Source organism: Somniosus microcephalus, chromosome 7, assembly GCF_052327205.1.
Source record: "Somniosus microcephalus isolate GS21.2 chromosome 7, FLI_Smic_1.0, whole genome shotgun sequence".
Taxonomy (NCBI): domain Eukaryota; kingdom Metazoa; phylum Chordata; class Chondrichthyes; order Squaliformes; family Somniosidae; genus Somniosus; species Somniosus microcephalus.
Genome location: NC_140993.1, coordinates 200810608 through 200835080, shown reverse-complemented (window position 1 = coordinate 200835080; position 24473 = coordinate 200810608). Strand labels below are relative to the sequence as shown.

Below are 24473 nucleotides of genomic sequence, written 5' to 3'. Positions count from 1 at the left end.
AGGAGGATGTCGTGAAACTCCAGTACGATTTGGACAGGTTGGGTGATTGGGCAGAAACATGGCAAATGCACTATAATGTGGATAAATGTGAGGTTATCCACTTGGTGGCAAAAACAGGAAGGCAGATTATTATTTGAATGGCAATAGATTGGGAGATGGGGAAGTGCAAAGAGACCTGGGTGTTCTTGTGCACCAGTCGCTGAAGGTAAGCATGCAGGTGCAGCAGGCGGTTAAGAAGGCAAATGGTATGTTGGCCTTCGTAGCAAGAATGTTCGAGTACAGGAACAAGGATGTCTTGCTACAGTTGTACAGGGCCTTGGTGAGACCACACCTTGAGTATTGTGTGCAGTTTTGGTCGCCTTACCTGAGGAAGGACGTTCTTGCCATGGAAGGAGTGCAGCGAAGATTCACCAGGCTGATACCTGGGATGACAGGAATGACGTATGAGGAGAGATTGTGTCAATTGTGCTTATACTCACTGGAGTTTAGAAGATTGAGAGGGGATCTCATCGAAACCTATAAAATTCTGTCAGGCCTGGACAGACTAGATGCAGGAAGGATGTTTCTGATGGCCAGGGAGTCCAGAACCAGGGGTCATAGTCTAAGGATAAGGGGTAAGCCATTTTGGACTGAAATGAGGAGGAATTTCTTCACCCAGAGAGTGGTGAACCTGTGGAATTCTCTGCCACAGAGGGCGGTGGAGGCCAATTCATTGGGCCAGAAATTCGTGACCAAAGGTGTGAGTACGGTCGGGGTACTCACGCATCTGGCCGTTGGAAATGCCGGCGTTCAGCATGAACAGCGCATGCGGGGAACGCCGGCATTTCCAGACCTCGGAACGAAGGGGTTCATAGGCACAGCGCGTGTGACTGCACAGGCAGCGCTTGCGCAGTGAACTTCGTAGATTTCATTCATGGATTCAGTGAGGGTAAGTCTTTACAAGTTACACTTGAAAAAAGCAGGTGTAAAGTTGTTCCAAGGCTGCGGAGGAAGATATATTTTATCGTGGAGCTTCTGAAAGGCAATATTTTTGTTTGGGAAAGGGAGGGAAGTTATTTTAAGAAATTTTAAGTAAGTTTTTTAAAGTTTAAATTTTTTTTTTTTAAACGGGTTTTCAGAACGGTAGGTAGAAGGAGCAATTGTGGCTGTGTGAATGGAATGTGAAAATGAGTGTTCTAAAATGAGTAATGTAACATTTCCAGCACTTTTAAGAAAGAAACTTTTCATCAGCAATAAGTAATTATGTATGTATGTCCGCATATATATTCCTTTACGTATATGTATGCATGTTTTATATTCCTTTACTAATGTGTATGAATGTATGTTTTTAATTATGATTTTCCAATAAGTTACTTTCTCTGAAAGTCATAATTAAATAATACATTCATACACATAAGTAAAGGAATATATACATAACATGCAAAGGAATATATACAGACATACATACTTTCAGAAGCTCCACGATAAGAAATATCTTCCTCCGCAGCCTCTGGAGCAACTGTACCCATGCTTTTTTCATGTGTAAGTTGTAAGGACTTGACCTCACTGAAATCATGAATGAAAGCGGCGAATTTTACTGCGCACGCGTTTTGCCTCTGAACCCCTTCGTTCAGAGGACAGGAAATGCCGGTTTTCCCCGCATGCGCTGTGCATGCTGAAAACCGGCATTTCCTCCGGCCAGACGCGTAAGTACCCCGACCGTACTCGCGCATTTGGAAGGGAATTACTGGGCCAACATTTTACATGTAAAAAAAATGAAAAATTTAACAATTGCACGATTTGCCCCCTCGCATCTGCGACTGAGGGTCCAAGGAGGTGCATTGCGCAAGAGGTCATCGTCGTACATATCCTCACACTGTTCCCTTTCGGGAACTGTATGAAGTGGTGGAAGGATTTATGGCCGTGATTAACGCTCATTCCGTGACCGTAACCATCTTTGAACCAGCCATTAGGGTGGTTAGTCCTATGGCGTGAGGGTTTTACGGGCTCCCACAACCCATCTGAGGGGTGGGGGGGGGGCACCCACACCCACGGACGCAAGCATCCCGCTGGATGTCCACCCAGAATTTATAGTTGGAGCTCCGACTCCACTTGCCGGGACTGTCTGGAGTGGGGTTCGAAACCCTACTCCTTCTGGCCCAGCGGCGGGGATGCTTACTGCTATGCAAAAGGCCCACTCCGCACAAAAGGTGACACCCATACGTTTCCTGCGCCTTTTCCCTCCCCGTGACTGGAGCCCTATGCTGCCACTTGAAAGACCAAGCTATCATCTGCCCTTTTTGCGGCGCCTTTGACTTCTCATTACCAATGATGAGCAGGCGCTGCGCCTCCACCTCCTTGAGGAGATTGCTGAGGTCATCATCAGTTCAATTGTGAGTTCTTTTAATGCCGTGAATTGTGCTCATTCCAGCCATTTCACGTTGCTAATCGGATTGGGCCTTTGGCATAGCGGTAGGATCCCCGCCGCTGGGCCAGATCAGGGTAGGGTTTCGAACCCCGCTCCAGACAGTCCCGGCAAGTGGAGTCGGAGCTCCGGCTCTAAATTCTGGGTTGACATCCAGTGGGATATTTGCGTCCGTGGGTGTGGGTGGCCCCCCCTCCTTGTATAGCTTGCGGGAGCCCGTAAAACCCTCCCGCCGTAGGACTAACCGCCCTAATGGCTGGTTCAAAGATGGTTACGGTCACGGAATGAGCGTTAATCATGGCCATAAATCCTTCCACCACTTCATACAGTTCCCCAAAGGGAACAGTGTGAAGACACGTATGACGACGACATTGCTAAATAAATACATGGAATTAAAAAAATTCTTTTAGGGCTTTTAAAAGTCTTTAAATTGCTTTAATTCTGTTTAAAACTACTTCAGATTCTTCAAAATAATGTAAACGTTTTTAAAATTTTATAAAAGTTCACAAAACATTCATAAAATAGCAGATAACTTACTTTCCCTGCAGCTGTGTAACTACAAAGTCCTCTGCAGCTGCTTGGAGAGATTGGGGGGCGTGTCCTACTACAATGAGACCTTAAGGGGCGTGTCTCACTTGCACTGCACGCTCCAGGCTTCGTGCTGGCTGCACTCCTGGGTGGCGTGACGTCATACGCTGCCCGGGATTCTTCTTTTTGAAACACCAATTCCAGGCGTCCCTGGAGGTGATCGGCAGGAGCGTCGGGTAAGTGCATATACGGGGCTTGCACGCGTGGCAAGCCCCGTTCACGAATTTCTGGCCCATTAAATATATTCAAGAAAGAGTTGGATATATTTCTTAAGGCTAAAGGGATCAAGGGATATGGAGAGAAGGCAGGGACAGGGTACTGAATTTGGATGATCAGCCATGATCTCATTGAATGGTGGAGCAGGCTCGAAGGGCTGAATGGCCTACTCCTGCTCCTATCTTCTATGTTTCTAGAATACCCAGCCTCTGACCTGCTTTGTTGCCACAGGAATTATGTGGCTGGTCCAGTTAGGTTTATGGTCAATGTTTTGATTTGCTTGCCTAGGGAATGATGTATGGCATAGGGAAAGCATAAAGAAGACAGGAAAATCACCATCAGTTAGACACGAGCAGAAAATGATAATTGAAGTTCAACCGGCTAATGACATTACTGCGTAGGGAAACATCTTGTAAGTACTTTTAGTGCTGTTTCATCTGTGCACTCGCAAAAAGATGATACAGATCAGAATGCATCTTCTAAATTGATAGTTGATGAAATACTATTATTTTAGGCTCTTTAAAAACAAATTTGTGCTCATTGCCCGTTCTTTTTAGTTGTTTGTAGTCTTTAGTAGTTGAACAGTCCCAATGTGTTTGTTCGTAACTTTAAGATATAGTTGACTAATGGAATATTTCTTTCAAAACATTGAATTTGCAAACGGCGAAACAACTGCCAATTGTTATGTGATTACTGTGCAGTGGGAGTTTAAAGAGTGAATATGAAAGGGCTGGCAAGCTTCAAGGTTCCAGCGATACCATCAGTTAACGAAATACAGAGTCAGCCTTGTTAACATTTGAACTGAATTTCTGTCACCTTTAGACCACAGTATTTGTTTTGACTAAAGAAAATGTCTTGCTTGCCTGAAACCTTAGTCCTATTTTCTCATCTTTCATTTAGCACAAACCTCCTGCACAGTGCCATGATTATAGATCAGACGCCACTTACCAGACGATGTTTAGCGCAAGCTTTGGCTCAGCAGTTCTTTGGCTGTTTCATTTCCAGAATGTCTTGGTGAGTATATAAAATGGTGGAGCCAAGGACATGCATCTTAATAAATTTACCACATTGCTAGTTTTGTATAGACTACTACAGCACTATGAAAACTTCACAATGTATATAAAAAATTACAATGAACAGACTGTCTGAATTAATATCAACGTCCACTTGATTCAGTTAATGGTACACTTGCCTCGGAGACAGAATGGTGTGGGTTCAAGCCCCACTAGAAACTTAAGTGCATGATTTAGGTGAGACTTCATTGTAGTACCAAGAGAATGCTACATTGCTGGAGGGAGAGACATTAAATTGAGGTCCAGTCTGCCTGTTCAAGTGGATGTATTGATCACATTGGACTTTTCAAAGAAGACCTGGGAGTTCTCCTGTTGCCCTAGCCAAATTTATCCTTCAACCAACAGCAGATGAACTGGTCATTCATCTTGTTTCCTGCATGCAAACTGGCAGTCATGTTCGCCTACAGAACAACAGTGACTATACTTTAAAAGTAATTGATTGGCTGTTAAGCACTTTTGGACATCTTGAGATTGTGAAAGGCACTATATAATTGCAAGTTCCTTCTTAACTAAGTATTAAGATTGAGATTTGGATCCACAACATTTGAAAATAGTAATAAGCAAGTATTCAATGTAATGCACTAATTTCTACTATATTCTAGGTGACATTATTTATTTTGCTCTATAAGAACGAACTCCTGGTGCCTCATGCAACCTCCTTTTTTAAATCTGTAAAGATAATGATCTTAATAAAGGTCCTCCAAAAACTAACTTCTGCATATCCATAGAGGACATGGAGCATTCAACTATGAAATATTTAGTTTATTCTGCAGGCAAGAATGACCTAAGTTAAGAATTTTTTTCATCAAACAATGTGTGCAGCCCTATTCACTTTAATTGTTCATGCAATAGGTGTGAGAATAAAAACAAGCTTTACTTTTGACAAAGATTATCGCAAATGTGGTTGCTTTCATAATCCTCCTTTTATTTTTCATCTCTCACGTAGCATTTTCTTCGAAATCTCCATAACTGTGATTAAGTATTTACATGCACAGCAGTATCTGACATGCACCAAATGTTCCCCTTACGTTCCCTTCCCCATATAATTTGTGTTTTCTTATCTTTTCCTCATTTCGCCCACCATCCCTAGCAAAGAAGATGGCCTGCAAACCCACTTCTAGGTAACTGTTAGCAGTGCTCTATAGCAGCATGAGAGTGACTCACATGATTGACCCTACTTTTATTCAATTTTCAATTCAATTCAATTCAAATCGCTTTATTGGCATGACAAGGTACATCTTATGTTGCCAAAGCATCGAAAAACATTCATGGTTGAACACATAAACACAGATCTATCCATACAGTGTATAAACAGATATATCCCTGAGTGTATAAATATACATTCATATAATTTGTATATACTCTTTTCTTATATTTAGTGGTTGTCCCTCTGTTTATGGCAAGCTGTAACATAGTGTGCCGCTAAGGTTACACAATTTCTCTCTTCTAGTAGGTATGGGAGTTTTTGGTCGTCATTCAAATTTCTGAATTCCGGGCATATTTTTGTGAATTTTGGGTAGAAATTCTCCCTTATGCCCTGATATTTTCTACAAGCTGTGAGGAAGTGCATCTCTGTCTCCACCACTCCCTGACTGCAGTGAGAGCATATCCTGTCCTCTCTTGGTAGCCAGGTCTGCCTGTATCTACCTTTTTCGATCGCCAGGCTATGTTCACTAAGTCTGTACATTATTCCCTGTGGGGAGTACCAGATATGCTATGTCTCTGTTTCACACCTTCCCATAGCAGTAATTTAAAAATTAGACCTTGCCAAATATGGCTCACAGGAACAACAGGTACACTTGCATTCTACCACCTGCTGGTACACGTGTTCAAGTTTTAGTATGTTGTGCTGCTGTCACCCCTGCAAGTAGTGAATATTTTACATTGTTACGCATTGATCTTTGCCCAGAACTAGGCAGAATGCTGATTTCCTCACTATTATAATAGTTACTTGGTAGCAGACCCGTTTATGTCAGCTGGGTGTTTTTCCAGTTTTAAGACTTAACATTGTGAATCATCATTCTGGTGGTGAGAAATCACCCCTAACAGGCAGGAGAAATATTTTTGTGCTTTTTTTTTTCCCTCTCTCCAAGACTACCTGGGAAATGAGTGCTGGACACACTGCCCCTAAGTAGTATTCCCCTTAAATTTACAATAATTTGCAATAATTAGTACCTTCCACAAGGAGGGATTTTCTCTAATGCTAAAGTGCTTGATCACCAATGTTGATGGTCATTTTGAAGAACATTTTGATGGATGATGAGTTCAGTTGATGACTGGAAGAAATATGAGGTCTTTTAATCTAAGGTGGTTGCCTATGATTAATCATAATTGAATGTTCGCATGAGGGAATAGAGGAAAAGTTTTCCGGTGAGCATACATCTAATTACAGATGCCGTAACCCAGGAAACATGCACTGTTTGAAAACTGCAAAGGAAATTCAATACTCAATGGGTTAATTGAAATGCAACAAAGACTATTTGTGATAAAATGAGTGTGTTTTATATTAAGGATAAAAATGACATGAGGAAATGATTTACAGATTATACTCATGTAGCCAGTCTCAGCTTGGAATCATTTATATGGTTTCAGGATGCCAATTCAAATCAAGTATAGGAACAAATTAGGTTTTTTAAAAAAGCAAGTTATATTTTCATTGCTTAGGACACAAACTGGAATCCATAAGTACTATAATGTATTTTGTAAAACCCCCACTTAATTGTTTCTCCTTTATCAATAGTGTGGTGCAGGAGCTGCGTGGGACAGTTATCATTCACAGCCCCACTCCAATCACTGCACTTGAAATGATGCATTTATAAACATGTCCTCAACGATGATTGTCTTCCTCCAAATTCTTTAATGTTCTTATGCATTCAGTTACAAACTTTCTCAACTTATTTCTTTCCCTTCTCTCCAACACATCTGAAGATTGGTGTGGTGGGGAGGGGGAGGGGGGGCACAGTACTTTTTTAAACTGCTTCAGAGGGGAAAAAAGATGTAATTTTGCTGCACTAATTTTAAATTTGTTTATTCTTTTGAGTGCTATCTTTCCAACTTTGCTTCTGCAGGTCAGATGAATGGGTGTTGAAAGGGATCTCAGGATACATTTATGGCCTTTGGATGAAGAAAACCTTTGGTGTTAATGAATACAGACACTGGATTAAAGAGGTACCATGAACAGTGCTGATAATCCAATCGAAGAGGGCTAACTTTACTGTAAAATAATGCCAGGTTAATTATAAACAAAAGTGAATATTGACACACCTGTCACTCAATGAGCTGGAAGCGGGCGAGACTTGCGGCAGGACTTAGAGAAAACGGTCTATTTTACAGCAAACTGAGTCTCTACGAACTACAGGAAACAGACCTCATGACAGAAACTACAGCAAAGTCTCCCAATAAAAGCAGGATTATTTCTTGCGCAAAGTGCAGTGAGTGGCGGATAGTTATGTGTGTAAAATCAATCCCAGGCTCTTGTAGCAGTGCGATCTCCAGGCGTGATTGACTGGGGAAATTACCCAATCATCTCCATTCTGGCCAGGACTTGAGGTGTCCTTACATGCAGCCAATTATAAATGAGAATCAGATTATTTAACCCACTAGAAACTAGCTTAAAAATGTAGATGGTGTATTATGTCGAAGAAATAGGAGCTGGAGTAGGCCCTACCGCCCCTCGAGCTTGCTCCACCATTCAATGGCTGATCTACCTCAACTCCACTTTCCCGCCCGACCCCCATATCCCTTGATTCCCTTAGTGTCCAAAAATCTGTTGATCTCAGTCTTGAATATACTCAACAACTGAGCATCTGTAGCCCTCTGGGGTAGAGAATTCCAAAGATTGACAACCCTTTGAGTCAAACATTTCTCCTCTCCTCAGTCCTAAATGGCTGACCCCTTATTCTGAAACCATGACCCCCTAGTTCTAGACACCCCAGCCAGGGGAAACAGCTTCTCCGCATCTACCCTGTTAAGCCCGCTACAAATTTTATATGTTTCAATGAGATCTCTCATTCTTCTAAATTCCAGAGAGTATATGCCCATTCTACTCGATCGCTCCTCATAGGACAATTCTCTCATCCCAGGACTTAATTCAGTGAACATTTGTTGCACCCTCTCTAAGGCAGGTATATCCTTCCTTGGGTAATAAGACCAAAACTGTACACAGTTCTCCAGGTGTGGTCTCCCAAAGCCCTACAGAATTGCAGCAAGACTTTTTTACTCTTGTACTCCAACCCCCTTGCAATAACCCCCTTGCAATAAAGGCTAGCATACCATTTGCCTTCCTAATTGCTTACTGTACATGCATGTTAACTTTTATTTCTGCAGAAGGACGCCCAAATCCCTCTGCATACCAATTTACTAGTCTCTCACCTTTTTTTTAAAAATGTGCTTTTCTATTCTTCCAACCAATGTGGATAATTTCACATTTCCCCACATTATACTCCATCTGCCACCTGTCTATATCCCTTTGCAGCCTCTATGCATCCTCCTCACAGCTTACCTTCCCACCTAGCTTTGTATCTTATGTGGTTCCGTGTCAAATCTTTTGCCTTATAGCATTCCTGTGAAGCGCCTTGGAACGTTTTACTATGTTAAAGGCGCTATATAAATACAAGTTGTTGTTGTCGTCAGCAGATTTGGATATATTACGCTCGGTCCACTCATCTAAGTCATTGATTTAGAATGTAAACAGCTGAGGCCCAAGCACTGATCCTTGCTGCACTCCTAGTTACAACCTGCCAACCCAAAAATGAGCCGTTTATTCCTACTCTCTGTTTTCGGTCCGTTAACCAATCCTCAATCTATGCTAATATATTAACCCCAATCCCATGAGTATAATATCAATATTTTTGTTTTTCTTAGCCCTGTTTTTGGTCATTTAGATAGCCAGAGCCGGTTGCAAATAATTTATTTTTCATTTTGATCATTTATTTGTTTCTCAAATTTAGTATTTAATGAAGTTGTAGACTTGTACACTGAACAAAGCAAATATTAATGTTTCTGTTTAAATCATAGTCCTGTTGCTTAATAGTGAGGTTTTAAATTAACGCTATGCATTCAATGGTTTAAAATAAAGGATCTGATTTACGTTTATACTGTTTAGTGTAGATGCAGTATGATTTTTAGACTAGTTAAAATAGCATTTGTTGTACAAAAATGTACTTAATTCTGAATAAACTGGATAGAGTTGCTTTAGTGTACAAATGTATAGATTGTATTCTGGAATTACAGGTGCTGGACAAGTTTGTTTTAACCAAATCTGGATCACCTTTTGCAAAGCCGAATAAACTTAATGGCCCATATTTTCCGATCAGAGGCTTCCTGCTTGCGGAGGCCTCCGATCTGGAAAAAATCTACGGACTTACCTGAGGGCTCCCGAGGTCCGGACACTTCCGCTCCTGGGCCTCTCCAACTCGAAATGCGCATGGCCCACGTATCCCAGAGGCACATGTGGTTCACAAGCGTCCCTGGGACCACGTGGACCATGGGGAGCCAATCGAAGAAGGGAATCTCCCTTCATACACTTGACGGATAGACCTGTCAAATATATGAATGGAGATCATCCCAAAAACACTATGAAGCATTAAATACATTTTTAAAAAAATCATATTTTTAAAATGAGTTGAAATTACAATAAATGAAATATTTTAAACAAAAATTTAATTGTTTGAAAAAACAATTAAAGTTTTTTACGGGGCGAAAAATAAACTTATCTTTTTTAAAAGTTTTTAAATGATAAATGAGTGAAATTGTTTTTTTACTTTTTTCAACTCTTATGCTGGTAAAAGCAGGCCTTGTGCCTTTTACCAGGCGTAAGATTTCTAAGGGTTTTCTGCGGGCGGAGGTTCTCCAGAAAGCGGAACTATCCGCCCGCAGAGGCCCTTCTCCAGGGCAGGCGTGCGATCTGTCAAGAGCATTCTTGACAGTTCGGAAATGCCGATTTTCAGCACATGCAGGGTCCAAGCAGCTGAAGACAGGGCCATCAATGGTGAAGCGTTTAAAATTGGGGATGTGCAAGAGGCCAGAATTGGAGGAGTGCAAAGATCTCTCAGGGTTGTAGGACTAGAGGAGGTTACAGAGATAGGGAGTGGCAAGGCCATGGAGGGATTTGAAAGCAAGGATGAGAATTTTAAAATCGAGGCGTTGCTTAACCGGGAGACAATGTAGGTCAGCGAGCACAGGAATGATGGGTGAATGGGGCTACCGACCATAGAGCACATATACCAGAAACGCTGTTTACGGAGGTCACGGACCATCATCAAAGACCCTACCCACCCCAGCCACAGTCTGTTCGCCCCCCTGCCATCTGGGAGACGCTACAGATGCATTCGCACCCGAACGACCAGATTTAGGAACAGCTTCTTTCCCAGGGCTGTCATCCTACTGAACTCCACAAATAAACTCTAAAGCCTGCACATCTGTCAATGCACTTTATTATGTTTATGTTAATGTATTACAAACCAAATGAATGTTGAATGTTTAAATGTCTTAATCTAAATGTACACTCTCGGGAGCCTCAAGCCTACATTTCGTTGTACTGCACTTGTGCACTAACAATGACAATAAAGATGATTATGATTATTAGGACACGAGCTGCAGAGTTTTGAATGAGATCAAGTTTATGAAGGGTGGAAGATGGGGGCAGGCTGGGAGAGCATTAGAATAGTCAAGTCTAGAGGTAACAAAGACATGGATGAGTGTTAAATAACCATTTTAGTCAAAATACATTATTTGAATATTGAAAGATGTAATAATGTTTGTATTTTGTAGGAACTGGACAAAATAGTGGATTACGAATTGAGGACTGGTGGTGTTTTGCTGCATCCCACATTTATAGGGGTGAAAGAGAAAGAAACGTAAGTGGTCTCTTATTTGCAGTTTTCTCATGTGAAAGGGTACAGGAAGTTCTTCATTTTTTGTCTCCTTGAATATGACTTCACCAGTTCAATCTGGTGGCTGTTTGCAGTGCCTGATTGTTCCCTGTACTGAACATATAATTGACTGTTATGTTCAGGGATCCAAACAAAGCTGACTGCTGCCACGTGTAGCTATCTTCGAAGAGCTTGTGACATCTGTAATGCTTTGGTCTGTTGTATCAGTTGCCATTGATTGCTGTGGTTGGAAATGCACAAAGCCCCTTTTGTGTTGCTAATTATTTATTTTAATTTAACAGTCTTCAGAGGATTGGGGAAGAAAAATCAACCCACCCAGCCATCAAATTATTGTGATCATAAAATACACACTAAATTAAAGAACAGGTCCTTATCTGACTTAATGACTACTACCAATTTGGGCTCTTAATTGATGAGATCCTAGCTCACTTTCATTCAATTTCCCCCTCTTTCTCCCTCTCTCTCTCTCTTTCCTCCATCTGTCTTTCACTCGTTCTCTTGCTCCTCGCCCATGCTCTCTCATTCAGGCACTCTTTCTCTCCTCCCATTTCAGATTTACTGCTACTCTAGTGCATGCTGTCTAAGAATTTATCAGAAAAAGAATAACTTCATTATAATCCAGCCATTACACACACACTGCATAGTCATTGTTAAGCATAATATTACATCTGATTTAATTTTTATTGTATATCCTTGTGTCACTTTGTGAATCTGTTACTTGGTTGGAATCTCATGATTTTCTTCTGTGTGTGTCTTTAATTTTCCATCTTCACCCCCACCCTGAAGGCAATGACTTGTGTTTAAGTCCAATTCCATGTGCACTGGCAGTCCACTGTTGGTCATTCAAGTGACAATTCTTCATGTATGAGCCAAATCTGAGAGTATTGGGGGACTTTTTTCTTTCGGGATCATCACAGTTAAGTTCAATCCTATCCTCATCTGATGTCCACACACAGGCATTTTCCAGCAAGAGTTGCTTAATCACTCAACTCTTGATACTCTTTCCATCCCAGGACTCTTGAGGCCCATGGTGGCTCTAATCACTCTGCTGCCTATGATTCAGCTAAATCAGCACAGTTCAGTAATTGAATTTGGGTCTCCCCCCTTTGCCCCAGATCTGTATGATACCACACCAAATGTCTTTTTAGATATTTAGATGGATTGAAATTAATTTCATATTAAAAGTGTTGCAGTGTAATGTACAGCTGAATTTGACTTGGAACAAACAATGATCTAGGAGCAGGAGTGGGCTATTTGGCCCTTCAAGACTGCTCCGCTGTTCATTATGATCATGGCTGATCTTCTACCTCATTTCCACTTTCCTACACTATCCCCATATCCCTTGATTCCCTTAATTTTCAAAAATCTATCGATCTCTGTCTTGAATATACTCCACAGCTCTCTGAAGTAGAGAATTCCAAAGATTCACCACTGCCTGAGTGAAGAAATTTTTCCTCATCTCGGTCCTAAACGGCCGACCCCTTATTCTGAAACTGTGACTCATGCTCTACACTCCCCAGCCAGGGGAAACATCCTCCCTGCATAAGAACATAAGAAGTAGGAGCAGGAGTAGGTCATACGGCCCCTCGGGCCTGCTCCGCCATTCAATATGATCATGGCTGATCCGAATCTAGACTCACGTCCACTTCCCTGCCCTCTCCCCGTAACCCCTAATTCCCTTATCTGCTAGGAAACTGTCTATCTCCATTTTAAATTTATTTAATGTTGCAGCTTCCGCAGCTCTCTGGGGTAGCAAATTCCATAGATTTACTACCCTCTGAGTGAAGAAGTTTCTCCTCATCTCAGTTTTGAAAGGGCAGCCCCTTATTCTTAGATTATGCCCCCTAGTTCTAGTCTCACCCATCAGTGGAAACATCCTCACCGCATCCACCCGATCAAGTCCCCTCACAATCTTGTATGTTTCGATAAGATCGCCTCTCATTCTTCTGAACTCCAATGAGTAGAGTCCCAACCTACTCGACCTTTCCTCATACGTCAACGCCGTCATCTCCAGAATCAACCGAGTGAACCTTCTCTGAACCGCCGCGAGAGCAAGTATATCTTTTCTTAAATATGGAAACCAAAAGTGCACGCAGTATTCCAGGTGTGGCCTCACCAATACCCTGTATAACTGCAGCAAGACTTCCCTGTTTTTATACTCCATCCCCCTCGCAATAAAAGCCAAGATTCCATTGGTCTTCCTGATCACCTGCTGCACCTGCATACTAACTTTTTGTGTTTCATGCACCAGGACCCCCAGATCCCTTTGTACTGTAGCACTTTGCAGTTTCTCTCCATTTAGATAATAACTTGCTCTTTGATTTTTTTCTGCCAAAGTGCATAACCTCACACTTTCCAACATTATGTTGCATCTGCCAAATCTCTGCCCACTCACTTAGCCTGTCTATGTCCTTTTGCAGGTTTTTTTAATGTCCTCCTCACTCACTGCTTTCCCTCCCATCTTTGTATTGTCGGCAAACTTGGATACGTTGCACTCGGTCCCTTCCTCCAAATCGTTAATATAGATTGTAAAGAGTTGGGGTCCCAGCACTGACCCCTGCGGAACACCACTAGTTACTGATTGCCAGCCCGAGAATGAACCATTTATCCCAACTCTTTGTTTTCTGTTAGATAGCCAATCTTCCACCCATGCCAGTATATTACCCCCAATCCCGTGATTTCTTATCTTGATCAGTAATCTTTTGTGTGGCACCTTGTCAAATGCCTTTTGGAAGTCCAAATACACTACATCCACTAGTTCCCCTTTATCCACCCTGTATGTTACATCCTCAAAGAATTCGAGCAAATTTGTCAAACATGACTTCCCCTTCATAAAACCATGCTGACTCTGTCCTATTAAATTATGTTTATCCAAATGCTCTGTTACTGTTTCCTTAATAATGGACTCCAACATATTGCCAACCACAGATGTTAGGCTAACTGGTCTATAGTTTCCAGCTTTTTGTCTACTTCCCTTCTTAAATAAGGGTGTTACATTAGCAGTTTTCCAATCTGCCGGACCTTTCCTGAGTCCAGGGAGTTCTGGAAAATAATCACCAATGCATCCACAATCCCTACCGCCACTTCTCTCAAGACCCTAGGATGTAGGCCATCAGGTCCGGGGGATTTATCCGCCTTAAGTCCCATTATTTTACCGAGTACCATCTCCTTAGTGATTTTAATCGTGTTTAGCTCCTCCCCCCCCCCCCCCCCCCCCCATTGCCCCCTGTTTGTCCAGTGTTGGGATATTTTTAGTGTCCTCTACTGTAAAGACTGATACAAAATATTTGTTCAGCGTCTTTGCCATCTCAATGTTCCCCACCTCTAGTTTCCCGGTCCCATCCTCTAAGGGACCAACGTTCACTTTAGCCACCCTTTTTCTTTTTATATAGCTGTAGAAACTCTTGCTATCTGTTTTTATATTTTTTGCTAGTTTACTTTCATAATCTATCTTCCCTTTCTTAATTAATCTTTTAATTAATGTTTGCTGGCTTTTAAATGCTTCCCAATCTTCTATCCTCCCACTAGATTTGGCTACTTTATATGCCCTTGTTTTCAGTCAGATACTATCCTTTATTACTTTACTAAGCCACGGATGGCTGTCTTTTCTTTTATTCCCCTTTTTCCTCAGTGGAATATATTTATCTTGAAAGATGTGAAATATCTCCTCGAATGTAGACCACTGCTCTTGTACCGTCTTACACTTTAATCTGTTTTCCCAGTCCACTTTAGTCAATTCTACTCTCATACCTTCATAGTCTCCTTTATTTAAGCTCAGTACGCTGGTTTGAGATCCAACTCTCTCATCCTCAAACTGAATTTGGAATTCAACCATATTATGGTCACTCATTCCAAGGGGATCCTTTACTAGGACATTTTTTATTAATCCTGTCTCATTACACAGGACCAGATCTAAGATTGCCTGCCCCCTGGTTGGTTCAGTTACATACTGCTCAAGGAACCCGTCCCTAATACACTCTATGAACTCTTCCTCAAGGCTGCCATGCCCAATTTGATTAGTCCAGTCAATATGAAAGTTAAAATCCCCCATGATTATAGCTGTTCCCTTATTACAAGCCCCAACTATTTCATAGAAACATAGAAACATAGAGATAGGAACAGGAGTAGGCCATTCGGCCCTTCGAGCCTGCTCCGCCATTCAATGAGATCATGGCTGATCTTCGTCTGAGATCATAGCTGATCTTACCAGTTCAGTACCCCGTCCCCGCCTTTTCTCCGTAACCCTTAATCCCCTTAGCCTTCAGAAATATATCCAATTCTCTCTTGAAAATATTTATTGAATTAGCCTTCACAGCCCTCTGTGGCAGGGAATTCCACAGGCTCACCACTCTTTGAGTGAAGAAATTCTTCCTCATCTCTGTTTTAAATGATTTGCCCGCTATTTTTAGACTGTGGCCCCTGGTTCTGTGCTCCCCTGCCATTGGAAACATTCTCTCTGAATTCAGCCTGTCCAGGCCTGCCATAATTTTATATGTTTCGATGAGATCCCCTCTCAATCTTCTAAACTCCAGTGAGTACAAGCCCAAACTATTCAATCTCTCCTCGTAGGTCATTCCCGCCATTCCAGGTATCAGCCTGGTGAATCGCCGCTGCACTCTTTCCATGGCAAGAACATCCTTCCGCAGATGGGGCGACCAAAACTGTACACAATACTCCAGATGCGGTCTCACCAGCACCTTGTACAGCTGTAGTAAGGTATCCCTATTCCTATACTCGAACCCCCTTGATATGAAGGCCAACATACCATTTGCCTTCTTAATCGCCTGTTGCACCTGCATGCTCTCCTTCAGTGACTGGTGCACAAGAACACCCAGGTCCCTCTGCACTTCCCCATCTCCCAATCTATTGCCATTTAGATAATAATCTACCCTCCTGTTTTTACCCCCAAAGTGGATAACCTCGCATTTATCCACATTATAGTGCATCTGCCACGTATCCGCCCATTCCCCCAACCTGTCCAAATCGCACTGTAGCCTCCTGACATCCTCATCAGAGCCCACCCCTCCTCCTAGTTTAGTGTCGTCAGCGAATTTGGAAATATTGCATCCAATTCCCTGATCCAGATCATTTATATATATTGTGAACAGCTGGGGTCCCAGGACAGATCCTTGCGGCACCCCGCTGGTCACTGCCTGCCACTCCGAAAACGAGCCGTTTATTCCAACTCTCTGTTTTCTATCCGCCAGCCAGTTCTCTATCCACGTTAATACTTTGCCCCCAATCCCATGAGCCTTAATTTTGCATGATAATCTTTTGTGTGGAACCTTATCGAAGGCTTTCTGGAAGTCAAGGTACACCACATCCACTGGCTCTCCCCCATCTATTTTACCAGTTACTTCCTCAAAAAATTCCAGCAGATTAGTCAAACACGATTTACCCTTTGTAAATCCATGTTGACTCTGTCCGATCCTTTCCCCATTTGTCAAGTGCTCCGCTATTTTATCCTTAATAATGGACTCTAGCATTTTGCCCACAACCGATGTAAGGCTTACTGGTCTATAATTCCCTGCTTTCTCTCTACCCCCCTTTTTAAATATTGGGGTAACATTAGCTACCCTCCAATCCACGGGTACTGTTCCCGAGTCAATGGAGTTCCGGAAGATGATCCTTAGAGCATCTGCTATCTCCAGGGCCACCTCCTTAAGTACCCTAGGATGTAGTTTATCAGGCCCCGGGGATTTGTCGGCCTTCAGTCCCCTCAACTTACCCAACACCATATCCCTAGAGATACTAATTTCTGTCAGCTCCTCCCTCTCATTAGTCCCTATGTTTGCCGATATTCCTGGGAGGTTATTTGTGTCCTCCTTTGTGAATACAGAACCAAAGTATGAGTTTAATTGGTCTGCCATTTCCTTATTCTCCATTATATATTCTCCCGAATCGGACTGCAAGGGACCGACTTGGGATTTTACCAGTCTTTTCCTCCTGATATACCGATAAAAGCTTTTGCAGTCTGTCTTTATGTTTGCTGCAAGTTTACTTTCGTATTCTATTTTCCCCTTCCTGATTAATCCCTTTGTCCTCTTTTGCTGTATCCTGTACTGCCCCCAATCTTCCGGTCTGGTGCTTTTTTTTGCCAGTTGATATGCCCTTTTTTTTGATTTTATGCTGTCCCTAATTTCCCTCGTTATCCACGGTTGAGCCACCTTTTTAGGTTTATTTTTATGCCAAACCGGTATAAACATGTTCTGGAATTCTTCCATTCTATCTTTGAATGCTTGCCATTGTCTATCCACTGTCAATCCCCCCAGAAACACCACCCAATCAATCTTACCCAATTCCCGTCTCATACCCTCGTAATTCCCTTTATTTAAGTTCTGGACCTTAGTCTCTGATTCAATTTCCTCACTCTCCATCTCGACTGAGAGCTCGATCATATTATGATCGCTCTGACCCAAGGGGCCTCGTACAAGAAGATTGCTGATAAGTCCCTTCTCATTGCACAATACCCAGTCTAAAATGGCCTGATCTCGAGTCGGCTCCTCGACATATTGGTCCAGATAACCGTCCCGAAAACATTCCAGGAATTCCTCCTCCTCAGAATTTTTACTAATTTGGGTAGTCCAATCAATATGTAAATTAAAGTCACCCATGATGACAGCTGTGCTCTTATCGCACGCTTCTCTAATTTCCCTTTTTATGCCTTCCCTCACCTCCATATTACTATTTGGAGGCCTATATATCACACCCACTAACGTTTTCCTCCCCTTGCTATTTCTCATTTCTACCCATACAGATTCCGTTTCATCCGAGTTAATATCTTTCCTTTCCATTGCATTAATCCCCTCCTTTACCAGCAATGCTACCCCACCTCCCCTACCTTTTTGCCGATCCTTCCTAAATATTGTATATCCCTGGATGTTAAGTTCCCAGCCTTGCCCACCCTGCAGCCACGTTTCTGTAATCCCAATCAAATCATACTTGTTTACCTCTATTTCCACAACTAATTCATCCACCTTGTTCCTAATGCTTCTAGCATTAAGATACAAAGCCTTCAGGCTTGCTTTTTTCACACTCTCATTATGAATTTGTTTGGCCCTTTGTGTTTCTCTCCTTTGCTTATTGCTTCTCACCTTTCTACCATCTATTTCTGACTTCATATGACTTCCCTCTTTTCCACTACCTAGGTTCCCATCCCCCTGCCAAATTAGTTTAAATCCTCCCGAACCGCCCTAGAAAATATTACCCCGAGGACATCGGCTCCCTCACAGTTCAGGTGTAGACCGTCCCCCTGATTTATACTCCGACCAACAAAGTTGCAACTGTTAGGAGGCCTATAGACTACGCCCACTAGTGACTTTTTCCCCTTATTATTCCTTATCTCCACCCAAACTATTTCACTATCACAGAATCACAGAAACCCCACAGTGCAGATAGAGGCCATTTCGGCCCATCGAGCCTGCACCGACACATATCCCACCCTATCCCCGTAACCACACGTATTTAATCCCCCTAACATTAAGGGTCAATTTATCATAGCCAATCAACCTAACCCGCACATCTTTGGACTGTGGGAGGAAACCGGAGCACCCGGAGGAAACCCACACAAACACGGGGAGAATGTGCAAACTCCACACAGACAGTCACCCGAGGCCGGATTCGAACCCGGATCCCTGGCGCTGTGAGGCAACAGTGCTAACCACTATGCCACCGTGCTGCCTGATCCTTTGACCCAATATCATTTCTGACTATTGCAGTGATTCTATCCTTGATTAACAAAGCAACCCCGCCTCCCTTTCCTTCCTGTCTGTCCTTCCTAATTGTCAAATACCCTTGTATGTTTAGTTCCCAGTCATGATTATCTTGCAGCCATGTTTCCACAATGGCCACCAGATCATACCCATGTGTAGTTATCTGTACCGTCAACTCGTCAATTTTGTTACGAATGCTGCGTGCATTCAGATAAAAAACTTTCAAATATGTTTTCTGGCAATTTATTCCTGCTTTTACCCCTTTTACTACTTTACCTTTATCATTATACATTCTGTCCCTTCCTGACATGCTCTGGTTTTTAATTCCCCCGCTGCTACCTTGCTCTATTGCCTTCTCCGCTGACATTTTTATTTTTCGCTCTCTTAAAACCTCCCCCCCACTAATTAGTTTAAAGCCCTCTCTACAGCCCTAGTTATTCGATTCGCCAGGACTCTAGTCCCAGCACTGGCCAACGGAACAGCTCTCTCCTGTCCCAGTACTGATGCCAGTGTCCCAGGAAGCAAAACCCATTTGAGCCACGCATTTAACTCTCTAATTTTATTTACCCTAGCCAAATTTGCACGTGGCTCAGGTAGTAATCCAGAGATTATTACCCTTGTGGTTCTGCTTTTTAATTTGGCCCCTAGCTGCTCAAACTCCCTCAGCAGAACCTCCTTCCTTGTCCTATCTATGTCGTTGGTACCAACATGGACCACGACAACTGGATCCTCCCCCTCCCACTCCAAGTTTCTCCAGCCCAGAGGAGATGTCCTTAACCCTGGCACCGGGCAGGCAACACAGCCTTCGGGACTCTCGCTCTCGGCTGCAAAGAACTCTATCTATCCCCCTAACGATACTATCCCCTACCACTACAACATTTCTTTTATCTCCCCCCACTTGAATGGCCCCCCGCTCCACGGTGCTGTGGCCGGGTTGCTCATCCTCCCCGCAGTCCCCGTTCCCATCCTCACAGGGAGTAAGAGCCTCAAACCTGTTGGACAAGAGCAAGGGCTGCGGCTCCTCCAACAGTACCTCCTGGATCCCCGTACCTGCCTCACTTCTAGTCACACCATCCTGACACTGGCCACGGACTACATCTGAATTAATTAATCTAATTGGTGTGACTACCTCCTGATACACAGAGTCCAGGTAACTCTCCCCCTCCCTGATGTGTCTCAGTGTTTGAAGCTCGGACTCCAGCTCATCAACACGGAGCCGGAATTCCTCAAGCAGCCAACACTCACTTCAAATGTGATCACCGTGAGCATCAATGGTGTCCACCAGCTCCCACATATTGCAGCAGCAACACATCACCTGATCTCCCATTCTATGTAATTAATTAAATTTATTAATATTATTCTTAAATACCCTCTGCCCCGATTCTAGATGATGAATATCGCACCTTAGAAACTATAAACCACAGAAGTTTAAGCTTAAAAAGAGAGAAATACTCACCAACCAATCTACCCTGTCAAGCCCTGTAAGAATTTTGTATGTTTCAATGAGATCACCTCTCATTCTTCTAAACTCTAGAGAATATAGGCCTAGTCTACTCAATCTCTCCTCATAGGACAATCCCCCCATCCCAGGAACCAGTCTGGTGAACCTTCGTTGCACACCCTCTATGGCAAGTAGGAGGTAAGGAGACCAAAACTGTACACTGTACTCCAGGGCCCTATATAATTGCAGTAAGACGTCTTTACTCTTATACTCAAATCCTCTTGTAATAAAGGCCAACATACCATTTGCTTTCCTAATTGCTTGCTGTACCTGCGTGTTAACTTTCAGTGATTCGTGTACAAGGACACCCAGGTCCCTCTGAACACCAACATTTCCCAATTTCACCATTTAAAAAATGCTTTTCTATTTTTCCTACCAAAGTGGATAACTTCACATTTCTCCACATTATATTCCATTTGCCATGTTCTTGCCCACTCAATTAGCCTGTCTATATCCCCTTGAAGCCTCCTTGCATCCTTTTCACAACTTACATTCCCACCCAGCTTTGAACACTGTTGGCTGTTGGTCTACTTAAATATCAACAAACCTTTGTGGAAGTGTAGCTGTTGCATGTGCAACATTAGTGGAAGTACTTTAAAAAGTTTTTTTAAATCCTTACAGTCCTGCTCCACACTTGCACTTTTCAATCCGTCATCCTCACACGCTGTCTTGGAAGTATTACAAGATGTTTCAGTGTAAAGCCCACCTGGTGATGCGACTCATTGAAAACAGGATCAGCATGGAGTTCATGCTTCAGGTTTGTAGCAAAATTAATTCATACGCATTTTGAAACAGTTGTTTCCTTGTGTCTGAACTAGTTTGGTTTGATTTTGTCTGATTTTTATTGTCTTCAGTTGCTTTCTTTGTTTCTCTCTATAGTTCCTCTTTGTAAACATAATGTGTCTTTGGATTGGCTCTGCTATTTTGGCAGCTTTCATTTCCCTCAAATGTTGTCTTGCCCTCTGCTGTATATCTTGTTGCTGCCTGGACCTGTAAAGCTGATTTCTGCTTTGCTCCTCATTTGCTCATTCATTTTGACAATCAAAAGTTTAAATGGCGTTCTAGTTTTGAATTACGGATGATGCAAATTTAAATAGATATCTAATGTGTGGAATATATAAATAAAAATCCATTTCTTACATAACATACACTTTGGTTACTCCATTGCAATTATGCTGAAAATAGTACAGTAAGCACCGTGGTGTTACTTTTTATTTTCAGAATTTCTTAAACTTGCGTCCCATTTTTTAAAATCACAGATACTGTATATAACTTCCTAGTTTGTAACGGAAAACATTTACTTGCTTCCCACTCCACAATAATTTATTCATTTTTATGGGATGTGGGCGTTGCTGGCAAGGCCAGCATTTATTGCCCATCCCTAATTGCGCTCGAGAAGGTGGTGGTGAGCCGCCTTCTTGAACCGCTGCAGTCCATGTGGTGAAGGTACTCCCACAGTGCTGTTAGGTAGGGAGTTCCAGGATTTTGACCCAGCGACAATGAAGGATCGACAATATACTTCCAAGTCAGGATGGTGTGTGACTTGGAGCGGAACTTGGAGATGGTGGGGTTCTCATGCGCCTGCTGCCCTTGTCCTTCTAGGTGGAAGAGGTCGTGGGTTTGGGAGGTGCTGCTGAAGAAGCCTTGGCGAGTTGCTGCAGTGCATCTTGTAGATGGTGCACACTGCAGCCACGGTACGCCGCTGGTGGAGGGAGTGAATGTTTAAGGTGGTGGATGGGATGCCAATCAAGCGGGCAGCTTTGTCCTGGATGGTGTCAAGCTTCTTGAGTGTTGTTGGAGCTGCACTCATCCAGGCAAGTGGAGAGTATTCCATCACACTCCTTACTTGTAGATGGTAGAAAGGCTTTGGGGAGTCAGGTGGTGAGACACTCGCCGCAGAATACCTAGCCTTTGACCTGCTCTTGTTGCCACAGTATTTGTGACTGGTCCAGCTAAGTTTGTGCTTGATGGTGGCGGATTCGGCGATGGCGATGGTAATGCCATTAAGTGTGGTGGTTAGACTCACTTGTTGGAGATAGTCATTGCCTGACACTTCTGTGGCGTGAATGTTACCTGCCACTTATCAGCTCAAGCCTGAACGTCGTCCAGGCCTTGTTGCATGCGGGCATGGGCAGCTTCATTATCTGAGGAGTTGTGAATGGTGTTGAACACTGCAGTCATCAGCGAACATCCCCATTTCTGACCTTATGTTGGAGGGAAGGTCATTGATTTAGCAGCTGAAGATGGTTAGGCTTAGGACACTGCCCTGAGGAACTCCTGCAGTGATGTCCTGGGGCTGTGATGATTGACCTTCAACCACCACAACCATCTTCCTTTGTGCTAGGATTGACTCCAGCCAGTGGAGCGTTTTCCCCCTGATTCCCATTGACTTCAGTTTTACTCTGGCTCCTTGATGCCACACTCGGTCAAATGCTGCCTTGATGTCAAGGGCAGTCACTCTCACCTCACCTCTGGAATTCAGCTCCTTTGTCCATGTTTGGACCAAGGCTGTAATGAGGTTGGGAGCCAAGTGATCTTGGCGGAACCCAAACTGGGCATCCATGAGCAGGTTATTGGTGAATAAGTGCCGCTTGATAGCACTGTCGATGACACCTTCCATCACTTTGCTGATGATTGAGAGTAGACTGATGGGGTGGTAATTGGCCGGATTGGATTTGTCCTGTGGACAGGACATACCTGGGCAGTTTTCCACGTTGTCGGATAGATGCCAGTGTTGTAGCTCTACTGGAACAGCTTGGCTAGAGGCACAGCTAGTTCTGGAGCACAAGTCTTCAGCACGATAGCCGGAATGTTGTCGGGGGCCCATAGCCTTTGCTGTATCCAGTGCGCGCAGCCGTTTCTTGATATCATGTGAATCGAATGGGCTGAAGACTGGCTTCTGTGGTGGTGGGGACCTCTGGAGTAGGCCGATATGGATCATCCACTCGGCACTTCTGGCTGAAGTTGGTTGCAAACGCTTCAGCCTTGTCTTTTGCACTCGTGCTGGGCTCCACCATCATTGAGGATGGGTATATTCATGGAGCCTCCTCCCCCCGTTAGTTGTTTAATGGTCCACCACCATTTACGACTGGATGTGGCAGGACTGCAGAGTTTTGATCTGATCTGTTGATTGTGGGATCGCTTTGCTCTGTCTATAGCATGCTGCTTCTGCTTTTTAGTCCTGATAGTTTAGAAACTTAAATTCCAGCGGAGCATAATGTTCCGCCATTCAATTTAATCATGGCTAATATATACCTGAACTGCATTTGCCCACTGTTGCTTTATATCCTTTCATACCCTTGCCTATCAAAAATGTATTAATCTTAGTCTTGAAAATTTTAATTGACCCAGCATTTACAGCCTTTTGAGGGAGAGAATTCCAGATATCCTTTGTGTGAAAAAGTAAATCTGGATTTCACTCTTGAATAGCCGAGCTCTAATTTTAAGATTATGCCCTCTTGCTCTGGATTCCCTCACCAGAGGAAATAGTTTCTCTGTATCTACCCTGTTGAATACCTTAATCACCCCTCAAACCTTCTAAATTCAAGGGAATACAAGCCAGGTTTATGCTACCTGTCCTCAAGTGAATCTGCATTGCACTCCTTCCAAGGCCAATATATTTCCTGAGATTTGTGCACATGGACACACAAAATCCCTTTGCTCCTCCGAAGCTCCTAGTCTCCACCATTTAAGTAAATATTCCGATTTTGTCTGCCTCAGATCCAAAGTGGATGGCCTCACACTTTCCCACATTGTACCCCAGCATCAGTAGACATGATGGGGAGACCCTACAAACAAGTAGCTTAAAGCCCATTGCAAATTGGACCTTCTTTCCCCCGACACCCGCCCCCCCCCCCCCCCGCCACCACAAACAAAGCTGCCCTAAAGACTTTGCTTCAATCAGCAAAAAAATACGGCCCCAATTGTCAATTCTTGGATTGTACTCATTTTATCTGCTACATAATCACGGCCTTGAAATTGCACCGTGGCATGCTAACAAATGAATGCTTAATGTGTTGGTCCGAAATTCCCCTCTCTACTGTTTTACATATTAGGAGTTAACACCTCTACTAAAATAGCAGAAAA

The 24473-nt window shown here is 43.1% G+C and overlaps 1 protein-coding gene across 4 annotated transcripts in view; it reads left to right on the top strand.

Moving 5' to 3' along the window:
• The window catches only part of taf2 (TAF2 RNA polymerase II, TATA box binding protein (TBP)-associated factor), a 170745-nt gene that overhangs the window by 38847 nt on the left and 107425 nt on the right, over nucleotides 1–24473 (top strand). For all 4 annotated transcript variants that reach the window (XM_085993331.1, XM_085993333.1, XM_085993332.1 and 1 more), the window contains exons 8-11: nucleotides 4109–4222; nucleotides 7350–7449; nucleotides 11053–11138; nucleotides 21009–21144. In XM_085993331.1, the coding sequence (XP_085849457.1) occupies nucleotides 4109–4222; nucleotides 7350–7449; nucleotides 11053–11138; nucleotides 21009–21144 (436 nt within the window). The remainder of the gene's footprint in view (nucleotides 1–4108; nucleotides 4223–7349; nucleotides 7450–11052; nucleotides 11139–21008; nucleotides 21145–24473) is intronic.